At 33.4% G+C, this 20,000-nt stretch overlaps 11 protein-coding genes and 8 non-coding genes; 10 read left to right on the forward strand and 9 right to left on the reverse strand. All coding sequences in view use genetic code 11, as the record gives it.

Annotated features, from left to right (window-relative positions):
* Positions 1 to 2: 2 nt before the first annotated feature.
* On the reverse strand, positions 3 to 77 carry trnH-GUG. Its single transcript has one exon. It is a non-coding gene; the product is annotated as a tRNA-His (tRNA).
* A 237-nt stretch (positions 78 to 314) lies between these two features.
* Positions 315 to 1,376, reverse strand: psbA (photosystem II protein D1). Its single transcript has one exon. The coding sequence runs from the start codon at positions 1,374 to 1,376 to the stop codon at positions 315 to 317; it is 1,062 nt and encodes a 353-aa protein (YP_538745.1).
* A 261-nt stretch (positions 1,377 to 1,637) lies between these two features.
* On the reverse strand, positions 1,638 to 4,286 carry trnK-UUU. One transcript has 2 exons: positions 4,250 to 4,286; positions 1,638 to 1,672 (listed from the first exon to the last, which is right to left on the reverse strand). It is a non-coding gene; the product is annotated as a tRNA-Lys (tRNA).
* matK (maturase K) lies at positions 2,011 to 3,528 on the reverse strand. Its single transcript has one exon. It carries the CDS (start codon positions 3,526 to 3,528, stop codon positions 2,011 to 2,013), a length of 1,518 nt encoding a protein of 505 aa, YP_538746.1.
* Positions 4,287 to 5,311: 1,025 nt separating the features above from the next.
* rbcL (ribulose-1,5-bisphosphate carboxylase/oxygenase large subunit) lies at positions 5,312 to 6,739 on the reverse strand. The gene has a single exon. The coding sequence runs from the start codon at positions 6,737 to 6,739 to the stop codon at positions 5,312 to 5,314; it is 1,428 nt and encodes a 475-aa protein (YP_538747.1).
* A 782-nt stretch (positions 6,740 to 7,521) lies between these two features.
* atpB (ATP synthase CF1 beta subunit) lies at positions 7,522 to 9,018 on the forward strand. The gene has a single exon. The coding sequence runs from the start codon at positions 7,522 to 7,524 to the stop codon at positions 9,016 to 9,018; it is 1,497 nt and encodes a 498-aa protein (YP_538748.1).
* On the forward strand, positions 9,015 to 9,419 carry atpE (ATP synthase CF1 epsilon subunit). The gene has a single exon. It carries the CDS (start codon positions 9,015 to 9,017, stop codon positions 9,417 to 9,419), a length of 405 nt encoding a protein of 134 aa, YP_538749.1.
* Positions 9,420 to 9,560: 141 nt separating this feature from the next.
* trnM-CAU lies at positions 9,561 to 9,634 on the reverse strand. Its single transcript has one exon. It is a non-coding gene; the product is annotated as a tRNA-Met (tRNA).
* A 197-nt stretch (positions 9,635 to 9,831) lies between these two features.
* trnV-UAC lies at positions 9,832 to 10,493 on the forward strand. One transcript has 2 exons: positions 9,832 to 9,870; positions 10,459 to 10,493. It is a non-coding gene; the product is annotated as a tRNA-Val (tRNA).
* A 246-nt stretch (positions 10,494 to 10,739) lies between these two features.
* ndhC (NADH dehydrogenase subunit 3) lies at positions 10,740 to 11,102 on the forward strand. The gene has a single exon. It carries the CDS (start codon positions 10,740 to 10,742, stop codon positions 11,100 to 11,102), a length of 363 nt encoding a protein of 120 aa, YP_538750.1.
* Positions 11,103 to 11,158: 56 nt separating this feature from the next.
* ndhK (NADH dehydrogenase subunit K) lies at positions 11,159 to 11,797 on the forward strand. Its single transcript has one exon. It carries the CDS (start codon positions 11,159 to 11,161, stop codon positions 11,795 to 11,797), a length of 639 nt encoding a protein of 212 aa, YP_538751.1.
* A 102-nt stretch (positions 11,798 to 11,899) lies between these two features.
* Positions 11,900 to 12,376, forward strand: ndhJ (NADH dehydrogenase subunit J). Its single transcript has one exon. It carries the CDS (start codon positions 11,900 to 11,902, stop codon positions 12,374 to 12,376), a length of 477 nt encoding a protein of 158 aa, YP_538752.1.
* A 689-nt stretch (positions 12,377 to 13,065) lies between these two features.
* Positions 13,066 to 13,138, reverse strand: trnF-GAA. The gene has a single exon. It is a non-coding gene; the product is annotated as a tRNA-Phe (tRNA).
* Positions 13,139 to 13,561: 423 nt separating this feature from the next.
* Positions 13,562 to 14,154, reverse strand: trnL-UAA. One transcript has 2 exons: positions 14,120 to 14,154; positions 13,562 to 13,609 (listed from the first exon to the last, which is right to left on the reverse strand). It is a non-coding gene; the product is annotated as a tRNA-Leu (tRNA).
* Positions 14,155 to 14,914: 760 nt separating this feature from the next.
* Positions 14,915 to 14,987, forward strand: trnT-UGU. Its single transcript has one exon. It is a non-coding gene; the product is annotated as a tRNA-Thr (tRNA).
* A 284-nt stretch (positions 14,988 to 15,271) lies between these two features.
* rps4 (ribosomal protein S4) lies at positions 15,272 to 15,877 on the forward strand. The gene has a single exon. The coding sequence runs from the start codon at positions 15,272 to 15,274 to the stop codon at positions 15,875 to 15,877; it is 606 nt and encodes a 201-aa protein (YP_538753.1).
* A 209-nt stretch (positions 15,878 to 16,086) lies between these two features.
* trnS-GGA lies at positions 16,087 to 16,174 on the reverse strand. The gene has a single exon. It is a non-coding gene; the product is annotated as a tRNA-Ser (tRNA).
* A 255-nt stretch (positions 16,175 to 16,429) lies between these two features.
* Positions 16,430 to 18,376, forward strand: ycf3 (photosystem I assembly protein Ycf3). One transcript has 3 exons: positions 16,430 to 16,555; positions 17,252 to 17,479; positions 18,224 to 18,376. Exons 1-3 carry the CDS (start codon positions 16,430 to 16,432, stop codon positions 18,374 to 18,376), a joined length of 507 nt encoding a protein of 168 aa, YP_538754.1.
* A 595-nt stretch (positions 18,377 to 18,971) lies between these two features.
* The window catches only part of psaA (photosystem I P700 chlorophyll a apoprotein A1), a 2,253-nt gene continuing 1,224 nt past the window's right edge, over positions 18,972 to 20,000 (forward strand). The window contains exon 1 of the mRNA in view: positions 18,972 to 20,000. This exon is cut by the window's right edge and continues 1,224 nt beyond it. Within this exon, the coding sequence (YP_538755.1) occupies positions 18,972 to 20,000 (1,029 nt within the window).

A 20,000-nucleotide genomic window follows, 5' to 3' on the forward strand; every position in this document is an offset into this window, starting at 1 on the left:
TGGGCGAACGACGGGAATTGAACCCGCGCATGGTGGATTCACAATCCACTGCCTTGATCCACTTGGCTACATCCGCCCTTATACTATGTAAAAATGATCTATATATAAAATTCTATCCTTTCGTTCGTTATCATTCTTTTTTCCTTTTAAGATAGGAAAAATGCTAAAGAATCGCGAAAGAAATCAAAAACTTATGTATAAATATTTATAAATAAAAAGATTACTAATCAAATAAATAAAAGTAAAGGGGCAATATCAAAAAAGTTGATATTGCCTTTTACTTTCAAAAACTAATCTACCTTAAGATCAAAATTTTATCCATTAATAGATGGAGCGTCGATCGCAGCTAGATCTAGAGGGAAATTATGAGCATTACGTTCATGCATTACTTCCATACCAAGGTTAGCTCGGTTAATAATATCAGCCCAGGTATTAATTACACGACCTTGACTATCAACTACGGATTGGTTGAAATTGAAACCATTTAAGTTGAAAGCCATAGTGCTGATACCTAAAGCGGTAAACCAAATACCTACTACAGGCCAAGCAGCTAAGAAGAAATGTAAAGAACGAGAATTGTTGAAACTTGCATATTGGAAGATCAATCGGCCAAAATAACCATGAGCAGCTACAATATTATAGGTTTCTTCCTCTTGACCAAATCTGTAACCTTCATTAGCAGATTCATTTTCTGTGGTTTCCCTGATCAAACTAGAAGTTACCAAGGAACCATGCATAGCACTGAATAGGGAGCCGCCGAATACACCAGCTACACCTAACATGTGAAATGGATGCATAAGAATATTATGCTCAGCCTGAAATACAATCATAAAATTGAAAGTACCTGAAATTCCTAGAGGCATACCATCTGAAAAGCTTCCCTGACCAATAGGATAGATCAAGAAAACAGCAGTAGCGGCTGCAACAGGAGCTGAATATGCAACAGCAATCCAAGGACGCATACCCAAACGAAAACTAAGTTCCCACTCACGCCCCATGTAGCAAGCTACACCAAGTAAGAAGTGTAGAACAATTAGTTCATAAGGACCGCCGTTGTATAACCATTCATCAACAGATGCCGCTTCCCAAATAGGATAAAAGTGCAAACCTATAGCCGCAGAAGTAGGAATAATGGCACCAGAAATGATATTGTTTCCATAAAGTAGAGATCCAGAAACAGGCTCACGAATACCATCAATATCTACTGGAGGGGCAGCAATAAAAGCGATAATAAATACAGAAGTTGCGGTCAATAAAGTAGGAATCATCAAAACACCAAACCATCCAATGTAAAGACGATTTTCGGTGCTGGTTATCCAGTTACAGAAGCGACCCCATAGGCTTTCGCTCTCGCGTCTCTCTAAAATTGCAGTCATGGTAAAATCTTGGTTCATTTAATCATTAGGGACTCCCAAGCACCAAAATTATCTAGAATTAGAAAATTTGAGGACTTGTTATTCAACAGTATAACATGACTTATATACCAGTGTCAACCAATACCAATATCCATAGTAAGTATGCTCTTATTTAGATTTATCCGAATTTACTTTTTTACCTCATTTCATTCATTAAAAATGAGTTTATTTTCTATGGATCGCTATAATTCTATATATAGAATTTCGATATATTAATTCTAGTGGGTTGCCCGGGACTCGAACCCGGAACTAGTCGGATGAAGTAGATAATTTATTCTTTAATCAAATTCAAGAATAAAACAATAAAAAATCCCTCCCCAAACCGTGCTTGCATTTTTCATTGCACACGGCTTTCCCTATGCATACATCTAAACCGGAATTACTTCCCTAGGAAAAGACTCTAAGAAAGTCAAATAGTCAATTAATGAACCCCGAATCTTGACTCTTACTCCGTGAGCATTTCAAAATCCTATAGATATAGAATACTAAAAAATATAGAATACTAAAAAAATGATTTTTTTGTTTATCTTCATTTAATAAGAATTTCGATTTACCTATTTACACCGATTTACAAAGTATCATAACCTATTTTATATTAGAAATGATTGACGAAATCGTTTCTGACAAGAATATCCAAATACCAAATCCGACCTATATATAACCTCTTCAAAGTAAAAGAAGTTCTTGGAAAAATCAAAGAAAAAGTCTCTTCTTCTTCTGTAAAGAATTCTTCCAATAATTTTTCTGACCCTAATCTTTTCAAAAAAGTGCGCGCAGTACTTTTGTGCTTACGAGCCAAAGTTTTTATACAAGAAAGCCGAAGTATATATCTTATTTGATACAAACTCTTTTTTTTTGCGGATCCATTGTAATAATGAGAAAAATTTCGGCATATCCGCAAAAACCGGTCAATAATATCAAAATCAGATAAATTGGCCCAAACCGGCTTACTAATGGGATGGCCAAATACATTACAAAATTTTGCTTTCGCCAATGATCTAATTAGAGGAATAATTGGAACTATTGTATCAAGCCTTTTCATAACCATTTTTATTAGAAATGAATTTTGCAACATCTGATTTCGTACCACTGAAAGATTGGGCCGAATACTTAAAAAATAGCCCAAAAAGTGAAATGAATGTTGGGATAATTGGTTTATATGGATCGTTCCTGGTCGAGACCAAATATCAAAATGACATTGCCATAAATAGATAAAATAGTATTTCCATTTATTTATCAAAAGAGGAGTATTCTTTGAAACCAAAATGGATTTTCCTTGATATCTAACATAATGCATGAAAGTATCCTTAAAGAATGATAAGGTATATGAACAATCCTTAACAGATACTTCTACAAGATGTTCTATTTTTTCATAGAAAAAAATTCGCTCAAAAAAAACGCGAAAATATTTTAATCGTAACTTAGAGGATTTGTTACGTAGAAAAAGAAAGATAGATTCATATTCCCATACATATAAATTATATAGGAACAAAAAAAATCTTGGATTACTTTTTGAAAAAAAAGTAGAAATCCATTTTTTTGGAGTAAAAATACTATTCCAATTATAATAATAAGAAAAAAAAAACCTTAATAAATGAAAGAAAGAGACATCTTTTATCCAATATCGAAGGATTTGAACCAAGATTTCCAGGTGGATAGGATAGGGTATTCGTATATCTGACTCATGATTTAAATATATCAGTTTATCTTCGAAAAAGGGAAAAATGGAATGAATTGATCGCAAATTATTATAAGATTTTACGATTTCGAATTCCCTTAAGGAAGATATACAAAATTGTAGGGAAAATAGAATCTCCACGACGACAACAAAACCTTCTAATATTATTTGAGAATAAAAATGATTGTTATAACCCATAAAAGGATTTTTGTTAGAATCGTTAGTAAAAATGATGAAATGAGTCTGTTGATACATTCGAGTAATTAAACGTTTTACAATTAGTAAACTAAATTTATTGTTATAACCGACATTTTCTACAAAAATGGACCCATGACCACAAGCTAGTCCGTAAATAGATTCCCGGAAAAAAAGAGGGTATAGGGTGTCCTGGTGTCGAGATCTATGGAGTTCTAAATATGCTCGAGATTCCTCCATTTAAAATTAAAAAAGTCTATTTAGTCAAACAAAGAATCAGAGATTCATTGGATTATCAAATGATACATAGTGCGATATGATCAAAACAGGGAATTATAGGTATATGTATATATACCTACAAAACAAGTAAAAATCATCAACGGACTCTCTCTAATCGCTTTTCCACCTAATTTTTGTTCTAGGATAACAAGCTAGTTAGGAATCCTTTATTTTTTTTCAACCTAATCGCTCTTTTGATTTTGGAAAAAATATCTTTATCAATATACTCTTTCTTTTACACATTTATCGCTACCCAAAAATATAATGGAAAATAGCTATATAGTTAGGACTCATAACAAAAATAAATAATCCATTCACCGGAAAAGCTTTTCCCATATCAAGCACTAATATCTTTTTAACGTACAATTAGATGGGGTAATCATTCAAATAAAAAAAATGAAAGCTCGTTGCTTTTTGTTTCCCTATTATAATTGGAGTCACCAAGCTCTATCCCTTTATTAATTAAACCCAACTGAATTTTTTTGTTCCGAGCCAAGAATTCACAAACAAAAATTCTGGCCGGATCCTATAAGAGAATGAAATATTTTTAGAATTCTTCATCGATACGACATGCTACTTTTTCCATTCATTCCTTTATGGATCAGTCGTGGTTTTACAAGCTCTACCAATGGTATGGACGAACCGATTGCTTCATAGAAATGTGTAAAAAATAGAATCGCTCTTAAAAGCCGAGTACTCTACCATTGAGTTAGCAACCCCAATACAATTTAGAAAATAACGTGGGTGTATATATCCAATCGCAATAAAAACAATAAAATGAAAAGATTGAATTGTCTAATAAAATATCAGACATTCAAAAAAATAGAAAAACTCAAAATGTTGAAGTCGAATTGATTCTCAACATACAAATGAACAGATAAAACAAAAAAAAAATTCTAAAAAAAAATGGTATACCACCTCTTTATCTACTATGTTATACATTATTATATATAATTATTATATATAATTGAATTACTTACCTTTTAATCAAAAAAGAATTTATTGGTTGTATCGCAGAAAATCCAATGAACCTACCATTTGATGAAGTAATAAAGCCTATTTCACGTGAGTAAATTGATCAATTTACTCACGATCGGATTATATTTATTTGATACACTATTGTCAATATTAGTATTGAAAAAGAATACAATCGAGAAAACAAACGAATAAAATAAAAATGATAAATTAGAAAATTTAAAATAGAAATCTAATAGTAATGAAATATTAATATTTCATTAAGACTATATTTTCTATTTCAAATATTAGAAATTCTATTATTATGTTATAAGTTATAATTGTTATAATTATTTATAACAAAAATTCTTTTAATATATAAATTTTATTAGATTCGAATTCTAAACTATTCGAATTCTAAACTAAAAACTTATAAAAAATGATCGAAATCTATAAATTATCGAAATCTATAATCGAAATCTATAAATAAATATAAAAATGGAATTTTAATATATTTAATATAGAAATAGAAAAAAATAAAGCAACTTCCCTTAGAAATTGGAATAACTTTTTTCGTAAAATCTCGTCTGCTTACCACCTTTCTATTCCAATCTATTCCAATACAAAACAAAAACTAATATATATATATATATAAATATATATATATATATATAATAAGTATCTTTAGATAATAAGTATCTTTGTATTGTAGTATTGTTTGTAGTATTGTATTCGGCTCAATCCTTTTAGGAAAAGATTGGGCCGAGTTTAATTGCAATTAATTCTCTGCTTACAAAGTATCCATTGCTTCGAATTCAAATTTGATCTCCTTCCATACTTCACAAGCAGCAGCTAATTCAGGACTCCATTTGCTAGCCTCACGGATAATTTCATTACCTTCACGAGCAAGATCGCGTCCTTCATTTCGAGCCTGCACACATGCTTCAAGAGCTACTCGATTAGCTACAGCACCTGGTGCATTTCCCCAAGGGTGTCCTAAAGTTCCTCCGCCAAATTGGAGTACAGAATCATCCCCAAAGATCTCGGTCAGAGCAGGCATATGCCAAACGTGAATACCTCCCGAAGCTACAGGCAAAACACCTGGTAGAGAAACCCAATCCTGAGTGAAATAAATACCGCGACTTCGATCTTTTTCAACAAAATCATCACGTAGTAAATCAACAAAACCTAAAGTGATTTCTCTTTCCCCTTCAAGTTTACCTACTACGGTACCGGCGTGAACATGATCTCCACCAGACAAACGTAATGCTTTAGCTAGTACACGAAAGTGCATACCATGATTCTTTTGTCTGTCGATAACTGCATGCATTGCACGGTGTATATGAAGAAGTAGACCATTATCTCGGCAATAATGAGCCAAGCTAGTATTTGCAGTGAATCCCCCCGTTAAATAATCATGCATTACGATAGGAACGCCTAATTCTCTGGCAAATACAGCTCTTTTCATCATTTCTTCGCATGTACCCGCAGTTGCATTCAAGTAATGCCCTTTGATTTCACCTGTTTCAGCCTGTGATTTAAAAATGGCTTCGGCACAAAATAAGAAACGGTCTCTCCAACGCATAAATGGTTGGGAATTCACATTTTCATCATCTTTGGTAAAATCAAGTCCCCCACGAAGACATTCATAAACAGCTCTACCATAATTCTTAGCGGATAACCCCAATTTAGGTTTAATAGTACATCCTAATAGGGGACGACCATACTTGTTCAATTTATCTCTCTCAACTTGGATGCCATGAGGCGGACCTTGGAAAGTTTTAATATAAGCAGTAGGGATTCGCAAATCCTCCAGACGTAGAGCACGCAGGGCCTTGAACCCAAATACATTACCGACAATGGAAGTAAACATGTTAGTAACAGAACCTTCTTCAAAAAGGTCTAAGGGATAAGCTACATAAGCAATATATTGATTTTCTTCCCCAGCAACAGGTTCAAGGCCGTAGCATCGCCCTTTGTAACGATCAAGACTGGTAAGCCCATCGGTCCACACAGTTGTCCATGTACCAGTAGAAGATTCGGCGGCTACCGCGGCACCTGCTTCTTCAGGCGGAACTCCTGGTTGAGGAGTTACTCGGAATGCTGCCAAGATATCAGTATCTTTGGTTTCATAGTCAGGAGTATAATAAGTCAATTTATAATCTTTAACACCAGCTTTGAACCCAACACTTGCTTTAGTCTCTGTTTGTGGTGACATAAATCCCTCCCTACAACTCATGAATTAAGAATTCTCGAAACAACAAGGTCTACTCGACATGACTTAGGAGTTAATGAAATCTTTCATTTCACAGGAATCTTTCCCAAATAATAAACTAATATTATCAATTAATCCCCAAGGTTCGTTATTATTAAACGATGGTATTTGATTTGTCAAATACATCATTATTGTATACTCTTTTATATGTATGGCGCAACCCAATTTTTGTTTTTTTTTTTTCAATTTTTAATCTCCTATCCCTTTTTTTAATTTTGGAATCGAAATATCTAATCTAAATAATCCAAAAATTCACTCTTAATCTTGACAGTGATATATGTTGTATATGTAAATCCTAGATGTAAAAATAGGCAGACTTCTCCCGGGAAAAAAAGTAGGTAAAAAAATATGCTAAGTATAAATTGTCTACTGATGAAATACGAAAGCTGATGATATTGAAAAAAAAAGAATTGTAAATAAGGTTCAGGTTCGACTTCCATAGAGAATATAGATGATATTGTCTATAATGATAGAAAAAAATAAAAAACTTTCGAAAGATTTTATCCAATTGAAATTTTAAAAATGACTGGGATAAACTTAAGAATTCAATTATTGAAATTGAATAAGTAAACAATTTAATTGGATTGGTCGAATGGTATCAAAAAAATGGAGTACTAACTCCCATTTCTTATTTATTATTGAATTAACCGATCAACTTGCTTTGTTATCGAACATTTCTTTTTGATTTCAAAAATTTTCCGGAAAAAATTTGAATCTATTTTTATATGCGAATCAATCCTACTACTTCTGGTCCTGAGGTTTCTGCGCTTGAAAAAAAAAATCTGGGACGTATCGCCCAAATAATTGGTCCGGTACTAGATGTAGCTTTTCCCCCAGGTAAGATGCCTAATATTTACAACGCTCTGATAGTTAAGGGTCGAGATACTGTTGGTCAACAAATTAATGTGACTTGTGAAGTACAGCAATTATTAGGAAATAATCGAATTAGAGCTGTAGCTATGAGTGCGACAGAAGGTCTAATGAGAGGAATGGAAGTGATTGACACAGGAGCTGCCCTAAGTGTTCCAGTAGGTGGAGCAACTCTAGGACGAATTTTCAACGTGCTTGGAGAGCCCATTGATAATTTAGGTCCTGTAGATACTCGCACAACATCTCCCATTCATAGATCTGCGCCTGCCTTTATACAATTAGATACAAAATTAGCCATTTTTGAAACAGGAATAAAAGTAGTAGATCTTTTAGCTCCTTATCGTCGTGGAGGAAAAATAGGACTTTTCGGTGGAGCTGGAGTGGGTAAAACGGTACTGATTATGGAATTGATCAATAACATTGCCAAAGCTCATGGAGGTGTATCTGTATTTGGCGGAGTAGGTGAACGTACTCGTGAGGGAAATGATCTTTATATGGAAATGAAAGAATCTGGAGTAATTAATGAACAAAATATTGCAGAATCAAAAGTAGCTCTAGTATATGGTCAAATGAATGAACCGCCCGGAGCTCGTATGAGAGTTGGTTTAACTGCCCTGACTATGGCGGAATATTTTCGAGATGTCAATGAACAAGATGTACTTCTATTTATCGACAATATCTTTCGCTTCGTCCAAGCAGGATCTGAAGTATCTGCCTTATTGGGTCGAATGCCTTCTGCTGTGGGTTATCAACCCACTCTTAGTACTGAAATGGGTTCTTTACAAGAAAGAATCACTTCTACCAAAGAGGGGTCCATAACTTCTATTCAAGCAGTTTATGTACCCGCAGACGATTTAACCGATCCTGCGCCTGCTACGACATTTGCACATTTAGATGCTACTACTGTACTATCAAGAGGATTAGCGGCCAAAGGTATCTATCCAGCAGTAGATCCTTTAGATTCAACCTCAACTATGCTCCAACCTCGAATCGTTGGTGAAGAACATTATGAGACTGCGCAAAGAGTTAAACAAACTTTACAACGTTACAAAGAACTTCAAGACATTATAGCTATCCTTGGCTTGGACGAATTATCCGAAGAAGATCGCTTAACCGTAGCAAGAGCACGAAAAATTGAGCGTTTCTTATCACAACCTTTTTTCGTAGCAGAAGTTTTTACCGGTTCGCCGGGGAAATATGTTAGTCTAGCAGAAACAATTAGAGGGTTTAAATTGATTCTTTCTGGAGAATTAGATGGTCTTCCTGAACAAGCCTTTTATTTGGTAGGTAATATCGATGAAGCTACTGCGAAAGCTACGAACTTAGAAATGGAGAGCAATTTGAAGAAATGACTTTAAATCTTTGTGTACTGACCCCCAATCGAATTGTTTGGGATTCGGAAGTGAAGGAAATCATTTTATCTACTAATAGCGGACAAATTGGAGTATTACCAAATCATGCGCCTATTGCCACAGCCGTAGATATAGGTATTTTGAGAATACGTCTTCTTAAAGACCAATGGTTAACGATGGCTCTGATGGGCGGTTTTGCTAGAATAAACAATAATGAGATCACTGTTTTAGTAAATGATGCGGAAAAGGGTAGTGACATTGATCCACAAGAAGCACAGCAAACTCTTGAAATAGCAGAAGCTAATTTGAATAAGGCGGAAGGCAAGAGACAAACAATTGAGGCAAATCTAGCTCTTAGACGAGCTAGGACACGAGTAGAGGCTATCAATGTGATTTCATAACAAGTTGATGCGTCCGAATATCGGAATAACTAAAAAATGGAAAATGAAACAGTAAGAAAAGATAGAAAAAAATAAAAAGATGAGTAGAAAAACTTATTAGATACCAGAGTGAATGGTATCTAATAAGTTCTAACTATATTTTACCTACTATTGGATTTGAACCAATGACTCCCGCCGTATGAAAGCAATACTCTAACCACTGAGTTAAGTAGGTCATTTATCAACCCCCCCCCCAAAAAAAAAAAAAGGATGGTACCTATCTATCAGATCAATTGATTATAAATGTAATATTACTTAGAAGCAATACCAACGCAATATCCATTCAAGGGATTGGATCGTGTAATTTTCATCTTGACAAGAAATTATCTACATACTATGATAAAATATGTATCAAAAGCACAAGGGCTATAGCTCAGTTAGGTAGAGCACCTCGTTTACACGAGCGCCAATGTTTTTTTCAGAGGAGTTTCATCTTGTAATCAAAAGAGTTTATCTTATAGTAAGAAATCGATGTCTTACTCCATTTTAAGGAACAAAACAAGAGAACAATAGCCTGACAAAGGGTTTAGCCATAAAATCGAATCCATCATTGATTTGAGATATTGATAAGGTGAATACTCATTTCTCGTCAATGCTAGGCATAATGCGGGTATAGGGACCTAAAAAAGATTATCTTTTCTTCCTATCTTATGAACTTTAAGGTGTATGAAGTGTCATTTCCTATCTTAGATTTTAATTTTAGTAGGTAGATAAAGAGTCCATTTAACTTAAGTTGATCTAGGCCAGAAGCAGACCTACGTCAAGATAATCCTTCTTTGAAACACTTTGGTAGTGCTCTTAGATTGTAATCCAAATAAAAAAATCAGAGCATAGGGAATCATCTCTTTATTCTTGCTGTCAAGAAAAAAGATGGTGGACTAACTAATATTTCTATCAGTTAATGAAAAAGCTCAATGCAAAAAAAATGCACGTTGGGTTTTTAAAACAATTCAAATCATTTAGATAATAATCAGTTTGATTTGTTTTACCGAGAAAGTCTACGGTTCGAGTCCGTATAGCCCTAATATTCCTACAGATACTAATAATATTTACATTTACGATCGAATAGATCTCATTACTAATACTATACTATTACTAAATTAAGAATAGAATAGAAAGAATTTGTAAATTTCTATCGGAACATATTAATATTCGATAGAATAATACTAATAGTAGTATATTCAGATACTAGTCTAAAAAAATTTATACTTTATTATTTAAACTTTAGACTAATAATTAATACTAATCCGGTATATTTTCCACATTCAGAGGAGTACGTTTATGTTTCTTCTTTACGAATATGATATTTTTTGGGCATTTCTAATAATATCAAGTTTTATTCCTATTTTGGCATTTCTAATTTCTGGAATTTTAGCCCCGATTAGCAAGGGACCAGAGAAACTTTCTAGTTATGAATCGGGAATAGAACCAATAGGTGATGCTTGGTTACAATTTCGAATCCGTTATTATATGTTTGCTCTCATTTTTGTTGTTTTTGATGTTGAAACGGTTTTTCTTTATCCTTGGGCAATGAGTTTCGATGTATTAGGGGTATCCGTATTTATAGAAGCTTTCATATTCGTGCTTATCCTAATTGTTGGTTCAGTTTATGCATGGCGAAAGGGGGCATTAGAATGGTCTTAATTCTTGACTATTTAGACAATTAGATTAGACAATTATAAAAAAATATTGAGACAATTATGAATTCCATTGAGTTTCCCTTACTTGATCAAACAACCAAAAATTCAGTTATTTCAACTACATTAAATGATCTTTCAAATTGGTCAAGATTATCCAGTTTATGGCCGCTTCTCTATGGTACTAGTTGTTGCTTCATTGAATTTGCTTCATTAATAGGATCACGATTCGACTTTGATCGTTATGGACTAGTACCACGATCGAGTCCTCGGCAAGCAGACCTAATTTTAACTGCGGGCACAGTCACTATGAAAATGGCTCCTTCTTTAGTTCGATTATATGAACAAATGCCCGAACCTAAATATGTTATTGCTATGGGAGCATGTACAATTACAGGGGGGATGTTTAGTACCGATTCTTATAGTACTGTTCGGGGCGTGGATAAACTAATCCCAGTGGATGTCTATTTGCCGGGCTGTCCACCTAAACCGGAGGCTATTATAGATGCTATAACAAAACTTCGTAAGAAAATATCTCGAGAAATATATGAAAATCAAATGAGTTCTCAACGAGAGAATAGATGTTTTACAACCAACCACAAGTTTCATATTGGATACAGTACTCATACTGGCAATTATGGTCAAGAATTATTCTATCAACTGCCATCTACTTCAGAGATACCATCTGACACATTTTTTTAAAGTACAATAAGAAATAGCAATTCCTTTTTTTTTAATTTCATCATAATGTAAATAGGAAAGACTAATACCAAATTCATTAAAAAATTCAGGAGAAGCAAAAAAATGCAAGGTCGTTTGTCTTCTTGGCTAGTCAAACATGGACTAATTCATAGATCATTGGGTTTCGATTACCAAGGAATCGAGACTTTACAAATAAAGCCCGAGGATTGGCATTCCATTGCTGTCATTTTATATGTATATGGTTACAATTATCTACGTTCCCAATGTGCCTATGATGTAGCACCAGGAGGACTATTAGCTAGTGTATATCACCTTACGAGACTAGAGTATGGTATAGATCAACCCGAAGAGGTCTGCATAAAAATATTTGTCGCAAGAAAAAATCCCAGAATTCCTTCCATTTTCTGGGTTTGGAAAAGTGCGGATTTTCAAGAAAAGGAATCTTATGATATGTTGGGAATCTCTTATGATAATCATCCGCGTCTGAGACGTATTTTAATGCCCGAAAGTTGGATAGGATGGCCTTTGCGTAAAGATTATATCGCCCCAAATTTTTATGAAATACAAGATGCTCACTAAATGATAAAAATAAGAAACTAATCCAAACTTCTACAACCCCTGATATTCAAAGAATATCAGTACATTCTCTTATAGATCAGACAAAGTAATTGACATTAAATCAGTCAGAATAATGGAAGTATCATTCACATCTTATTATGTATGTGAGAAATCACAAAATTCATAAATAATATAGGGATTAAAATGGGATAGGGGTTCTTTAAGATTCTAAAATAGGAACAATACTTATTTATTATGAGCCAAGCCGATAAAATAAATAGGATGAACTACAAAAATTCTTTATCATGAACTATTTAACGTGCACATCAACATCAACAATTATATGGCCACGAAAAACAAATAGTAAGATCAAGGGAGATGAAGAAAACGGAAAAAAAACATAAAGAAAGAAAAGGGCTCGATTCTTTTTGTGTAATCCATCTAAGATGAATTTTGAATATTCCCACTCCACCCATGAACTCTATTAGAGTAGACTTTTAGGTCTTTCAACCAACTAATTAAACCATTCGAATATTATCGAAATAGAAAGATTTTTTTTGTAACGCAGAAAAAAGGTAAACAAAATCAAATAAATAAAGAATTCATTATAGATTCAGCGAATATACCTAAAAAAATGCATCTATTCTTTAATCATCTAGGAAAAATATATCTACAGATACTTAAATAGATATTCAGACAAATGAATCATGTGCCAGGAACCAGATTTGAACTGGTGACACGAGGATTTTCAGTCCTCTGCTCTACCAACTGAGCTATCCCGACCATTCTTGACGCATAAGACTCATTTTTATTTTAAAAGATTACTGGAGTATATGTCAATGAATCTATATCAACTAAGTAAAAAAAAAGACGAAAAAGAAAAGTTTGTAAGTTAGTTTCAGTAGTAGGAATTATTTTGTATTGTTTTGTTAATCACGCATATGAGAATTCCTTGCTCAAAAATAAAATATTCATTTGTACGTTTATCATAAAAAAAATTCTATGTGTTTCACATATATATTTCAAAACTTGTGACTTGTAATTATGATAAGAAATTTTTGAAAATAAAAAGACAAATTCCAATTTAGTTGTGAAAGAATAAACTGAATATAAACTGAATAAAGCACATAAGTAACGACTTAAAGATAGAGAGGGAGGGTATGGGAAAAAATTAGAAAGTTAAACAGGCCTTTTGGGGATAGAGGGACTTGAACCCTCACGATTTCTTAAGTCGACGGATTTTCCTCTTACTATAAATTTCATTGTTGTCGGTATTGACATGTAGAATAGGACTCTATCTTTATTCTCGTCTGATGGATCAGTTCTTCAAGGGATCTATCAGATTATGATGGAGTGAATAATTTGATCAATGAATATTCCATCTTTTCTTCAACTTGGAATTGATTTGATTCACATCTTTCATTTGTGAATATTTTTATCACAAATGGATCTTCATTAATCAATTGAAATACTATTTCAGTATATATATGTTTATCTTTGATCCATTCCTGGAATTTTGACGGAAGGATTCTATTATTTTCCTAATGCAAAAAGGAAAAATCGTCAACTCCTTTTGTTAGAACAGCTTCCATTGAGTCTCTGCACCTATCCCTTTTTTATTATCACTTTATGAACTTTTCTTTGTTTTCGGAAAACAGGATTTGGCTCAGGATTGCCCTTTGTGAATTCCAGGGTTTCTCTGAATTTGAAAGTTCTCACTTGGTAAGTTTCCATACCAAGACTCAATCCAATTAAGTCCGTAGCGTCTACCAATTTCGCCATATCCCCCTCTTTCATCTATACTCGATACCATTATTTGCTTGAATTAGAAATGATTCTATTATCTATCTATTCACAATTCAATATACACAGATATATACCACATATCTATTTCGATTCTATGCCCCTACTTCTATTATTTTTTCATTAAATTTTGAATACTCGAATGGTCGATTCTTTTTTTTTTTCATCTTAGTTTTTTATCTTCTCTTTCCGACTGAAAACTTGGGAGTCTTTTATTATGATCTAGGTTGGGCTTTTATCTTTCTTTCATTTTTTTCTTTTTTCCTTAAAGCAAACAGATACAGACTATCTATAACAAAACAAAAAAATGAAAATTTTCATTTTTTTGTTTTTGTTGAAATAAACAATCCATTTATTCATATAGAATTGATAGAACTAAAACGAATCGAATGGCTATAAGTAACCATTCTTTTAATGTAGAATTAGACATTAATTTAGAAATATGAAATTCCTAATTATTATTATTAGTTACTTTACTAAAATTTACAATAATAATATTTTTGAAATAATCAAATAGATATCTATTTGATAAATCGATCGAAATTTATTATATTAATATTAATTATTAATCCCTATTTTGTACTTTATGTTATGCACTAAAATATCAAAAAAATAATATAAATAAGAAATATTGGATTGGATATTCTATATTTTCTATGTTTGTATTAATTTGAATTATGTTATAAATAACTAACAATTTATAATTAAGATCCCTTTTATTAAATTCCTATGCATACGCATATTTTGGTTATGTTAGCCCGCTTAGCTCAGAGGTTAGAGCATCGCATTTGTAATGCGATGGTCATCGGTTCGAATCCGATAGCCGGCTTTTCTCAATTTGTTTTCAATTTTTTACATAATTGAGAATATCTTTTTTATAAATAAAAAAATTGGGAGAATTCGATCGTTGTGGAACAAATCAAGAAAAGAACCTACTTCTTTTCTTTTTTTTTCTATACAATAGAATAAAGTTCGGATATTGATAGAATTCGTCTAATTCTTCTTTGTAGTATAATACTTTAGTAGATTTTGCTTCATTTATAATAGAATATTTTTCATTTAGTTTAGTTTTAATTTTGATTTATAAGATTTTCCATTAAAAAAGGAGTCTTTATGTCACGTTACAGAGGACCTCGTTTCAAAAAAATACGTCGTCTGGGGTCTTTACCAGGACTAACTAGTAAAAGGCCAACAGTCAAAAGCGAACTTAGAAATCAATCGCGCTCCAGTAAAAAATCTCAATATCGTATTCGTTTAGAAGAAAAACAAAAATTGCGTTTTCATTATGGTCTTACAGAACGACAATTGCTTAAATACGTTCGTATCGCCGGAAAAGCTAAAGGATCAACTGGTCAGGTTTTATTACAACTACTTGAAATGCGCTTGGATAACATACTTTTTCGGTTGGGTATGGCTGCGACTATTCCTCAAGCACGCCAATTAATTAACCATAGACATGTTTTAGTTAATGGTCATATAGTGGATATACCAAGTTATCGTTGCAAACCTCAAGATATTATTACAGCGAAGGATGAACAAAAATCGAAAACTCTGATTCAAAATTATCTTGATTCAGCCCCCCGTGAGAAATTGCCAAATCATTTGACTCTTCACCCATTCCAATATAAAGGATTAATCAATCAAATAATAGATAATAAATGGGTTGGTTTGAAAATAAATGAATTACTAGTTGTAGAATATTATTCTCGTCAGACTTAAACCTAACTAAAATAACACGAGTTTTTATACCAGGATTTTCCGCCATTCATATATCATAGACATGGATATGGTAAAATTGTCATTCCTTGCCCACTTTTTTCAACTATTTTTTGTATTACCGAAAAATTATGAATAGAGAGTCCATATCAAAAAATGGGAAATAATGGTATGCATTGTGATGAGTAATATTGATGAATTTGGTAAAGATTCGGAAAGAGAGGGATTCGAACCCTCGGTAAACAAAAAGCCTACATAGCAGTTCCAATGCTACGCCTTGAACCACTCGGCCATCTCTCCTACATAATGATGTCCAGAAACCGGGTGAATAGTGAATCATTCATATTTTTGATAAATGCATAAAACCTATTCAAACTATCAAAATAGAAAGAAAAATTCTAAAAAAAACCTCCTACGGGGTCTTAGGATAAACAAATTGGATTAAATTAATGAGTCCGTTTTTACGTTATTTCGCACTGTATTGTACAATTCCTTTATTTGTGGGATTTATTTCTCACACGATAATTCATTAAATTATAGAATGGATTTTTACCTATGCCTAGATCTCGGATAAATGAAAATTTTATTGATAAAACCTTTTCAATTGTAGCCAATATCTTATTACGAATAATTCCGACAACTTCGGGAGAAAAAAGGGCATTCACTTATTACAGAGATGGTGCGATTTGATTCTATTTTTTTACCGAAATCGGTAAAAAGTGGAAAAAACCCACGCTTGCTGAAGGTGAAATTTGTAAATATAAAGGATTAATTCCTTCTGTCGTGTATCCTCGATTAATGCAGCCTCATATGCTTAAACTTTAGGTTTATAGTATTAAGCGAAAGGTTATACCTATACTTATGTGGTTAGGTCAACCCTAACCTACTAGTAGTACTGATAGGCAGCATTGGGAAAGAAGCACTACGCTTGGGAATCAAGAACACGAAAACTTTGTATCTATATATAGAGAGATAGATATCCATGTCTTATCGAGATTGCGACAAACAAGAATGGTTGGGACAATAAATATCCATCTCGTTCATATTTTGGATACCCATATAACCATCGAAGATTATTGAGGTGACTAATTCCGCGAAATTAAGCAGCGTTGAGGACAAAGAAATTGTTGGAGTTACTGTTTTTTTTATCCAGTACCAACATACTTAATGTTAAGAAATCATTTTTTACAGGAAGGTTGGCTAGATATTTTTTTGTAAAAACACTAGCCCTGTTCAGTTAATAATGAGAATACTGCAATCTTTTTTGATTCTATGTATTTTTATCATTACACACATAAGGGAGGAGCCGTATGAGATGAAAATCTCACGTACGGTTCTGGAGCGGAGATTCTTTGAACCGAATGACGACCGTAACGGATGTCAGCTCAATCTGAAGGAAATTATGCGGAAGCTTTACAGAATTATTATGAGGCTATGCGACTGGAAATTGATCCCTATGATCGAAGTTATATACTTTATAACATAGGCCTTATCCACACAAGTAACGGAGAACATACTAAAGCTTTGGAATATTATTTTCGGGCGCTCGAGCGAAACCCATTCTTACCCCAAGCTTTTAATAATATGGCCGTGATCTGTCATTACGTGCGACTATCTCCACTATAGAAAGAAAAAAGAAAAGAACAAGCAAATCCACAAATACTAATATAATAAATACTAGAAATAAAGGCTTTCTACATATACATATATCGTCCAAAACAACGATTTTTATCAGCTGTAGCAAAGAATGAAACTTCATAGAAGTCCAAATATGAAGAAATCAATATGTCTAGATACCCCCTTTTCTATGGATAAAAGATCTAATTGATAAAGGAAGCATCGTAAGGATCCATTAACGCGGTTTTGAACCGATACAATAAAAACTGCTTACTTATCTCATGATAGAAAAGTCAGGAATCCACTTATGTAATAAAGTAGATCCCCCGATATTTTGAGCAGCGGTGTAGTATCAAATCCCAAAGATAGAAAGTCTTTTCTCTTTACTTTATAAATAAGAAAGAAAAGACTTTTTCCAAGATTCTATAGAAATGGATATATTATAAAGTATATGATATATAAAATAGAGATAGTTACTTTTCAGAAAATTCTAATGAGGGTGTTAATGCCGATGCTTTATTCCCTTTTCTGAAGGTAGGAGAAAAGATAAAACTTAAAAAGAAATTCTTTATTAGTCCAAATTCAAGTTTGAAACTTATGTAAATAACTTCTTTTTTTCTTTTAGTTAACTTCAAGATAATAGAACAAAAAAAGAATTGACTGCTGAGCCGTATGAGTCAGGAAATTCTCAAGTACGGTTCTAAGGAAAGGAATTGACTCACCTATTCCGACCGAGGAGAACAGGCCATTCGACAGGGAGACTCGGAAGTTGCGGAGTCTTGGTTTAATCAAGCCGCTGAATATTGGAAACAAGCTATAGCCCTAACCCCTGGTAATTATATTGAAGCCCAGAATTGGTTGAAGATCACAGGACGTTTTGAATAAGAACACCTTGTTTTTTTATTTTTCTTATATTTTCTTCTTAAATTATATCTATCTATCTATAATTCTATCTATATAGATAGATAGATATCTATAGTTATAAATTTTTGTTTGTTGTCCCCATCAATCAAATTAAAAACTCTTTTCTATAGGAACGACCAATCACAGAAATTAATTATATCCCTTTCAAATTGTTAGATTAAGTACATAATAATACTTTTTCTATATAAAAAAGGTAAAATTAGTTCCATCTAGGAACTTCTGAATAAAATATGAATACATTAGATTAGGCTGCACAAAAAATTATTTAACTTCCATTCAAAGTTCGCAAAAAAGGTCTTAGAAGATTAAAAAGGTCCGTTGAGCGCCCCACTGTTATGTCATAATAGATTCGAACACTTGCCCCGGATTGACTTCGAGATCATAATTGTTCTAGTGAATAACTAAAGAAAATAGATTAAATTAAAGAAAATATAAAATAGATAGCTGTGAGATAGAAGAGAACAAAACTCAATAGAAACATCTCTAATAAGTTCAAAAATTCTGTTTTATGTTGGCAGGTCTCTTTGTATGTGTTGTCTGGAAAGAGGAGGACTCAATGATTATTCGTTCACCGGAACCAGAAGTGAAAATTTTGGTAGATAGAGATCCCATAAAAACTTCTTTCGAGGAATGGGCAAAACCAGGTCATTTCTCAAGAACAATAGCTAAGGGACCTGATACTACTACTTGGATCTGGAACCTACATGCTGACGCTCATGATTTTGATAGCCATACTAATGATTTAGAGGAGATTTCCCGAAAAGTTTTTAGTGCCCATTTCGGCCAACTCTCTATCATCTTTCTTTGGCTGAGTGGCATGTATTTTCATGGTGCTCGTTTTTCCAATTATGAGGCATGGTTAAGTGATCCTACTCACATTAGGCCTAGTGCTCAGGTGGTTTGGCCAATAGTGGGCCAAGAAATATTGAATGGTGATGTAGGGGGAGGGTTCCGAGGAATACAAATAACCTCCGGTTTTTTTCAGATTTGGAGAGCATCTGGAATAACTAGTGAATTACAACTCTATTGTACCGCAATTGGTGCATTGGTCTTTGCAGCCTTAATGCTTTTTGCTGGTTGGTTTCATTATCACAAAGCTGCTCCAAAATTGGCTTGGTTCCAAGATGTAGAATCTATGTTGAATCACCATTTGACAGGGCTCCTGGGGTTGGGATCTCTTTCTTGGGCAGGACATCAAATACATGTATCTTTACCAATTAACCAATTTCTAAATGCTGCAGTAGATCCCAAAGAGATTCCACTTCCTCATGAATTTATCTTGAATCGGGATCTTTTGGCTCAACTTTATCCGAGTTTTGCCGAGGGAGCAACTCCCTTTTTCACCTTGAATTGGTCAAAATACGCAGAATTTCTTACTTTTCGTGGAGGATTAGATCCAGTAACTGGAGGTCTATGGCTGACCGATATTATACACCATCATTTAGCTATTGCAATTCTTTTCTTGATAGCGGGTCACATGTATAGGACTAACTGGGGTATTGGTCACAGTATAAAAGACATTTTAGAGGCACATAAAGGTCCATTTACGGGCCAGGGTCATAAAGGTCTATATGAGATCCTAACA

Source organism: Glycine max, chloroplast (genome assembly GCF_000004515.6).
Source record: "Glycine max chloroplast, complete genome".
Taxonomy (NCBI): Eukaryota; Viridiplantae; Streptophyta; class Magnoliopsida; order Fabales; family Fabaceae; genus Glycine; species Glycine max.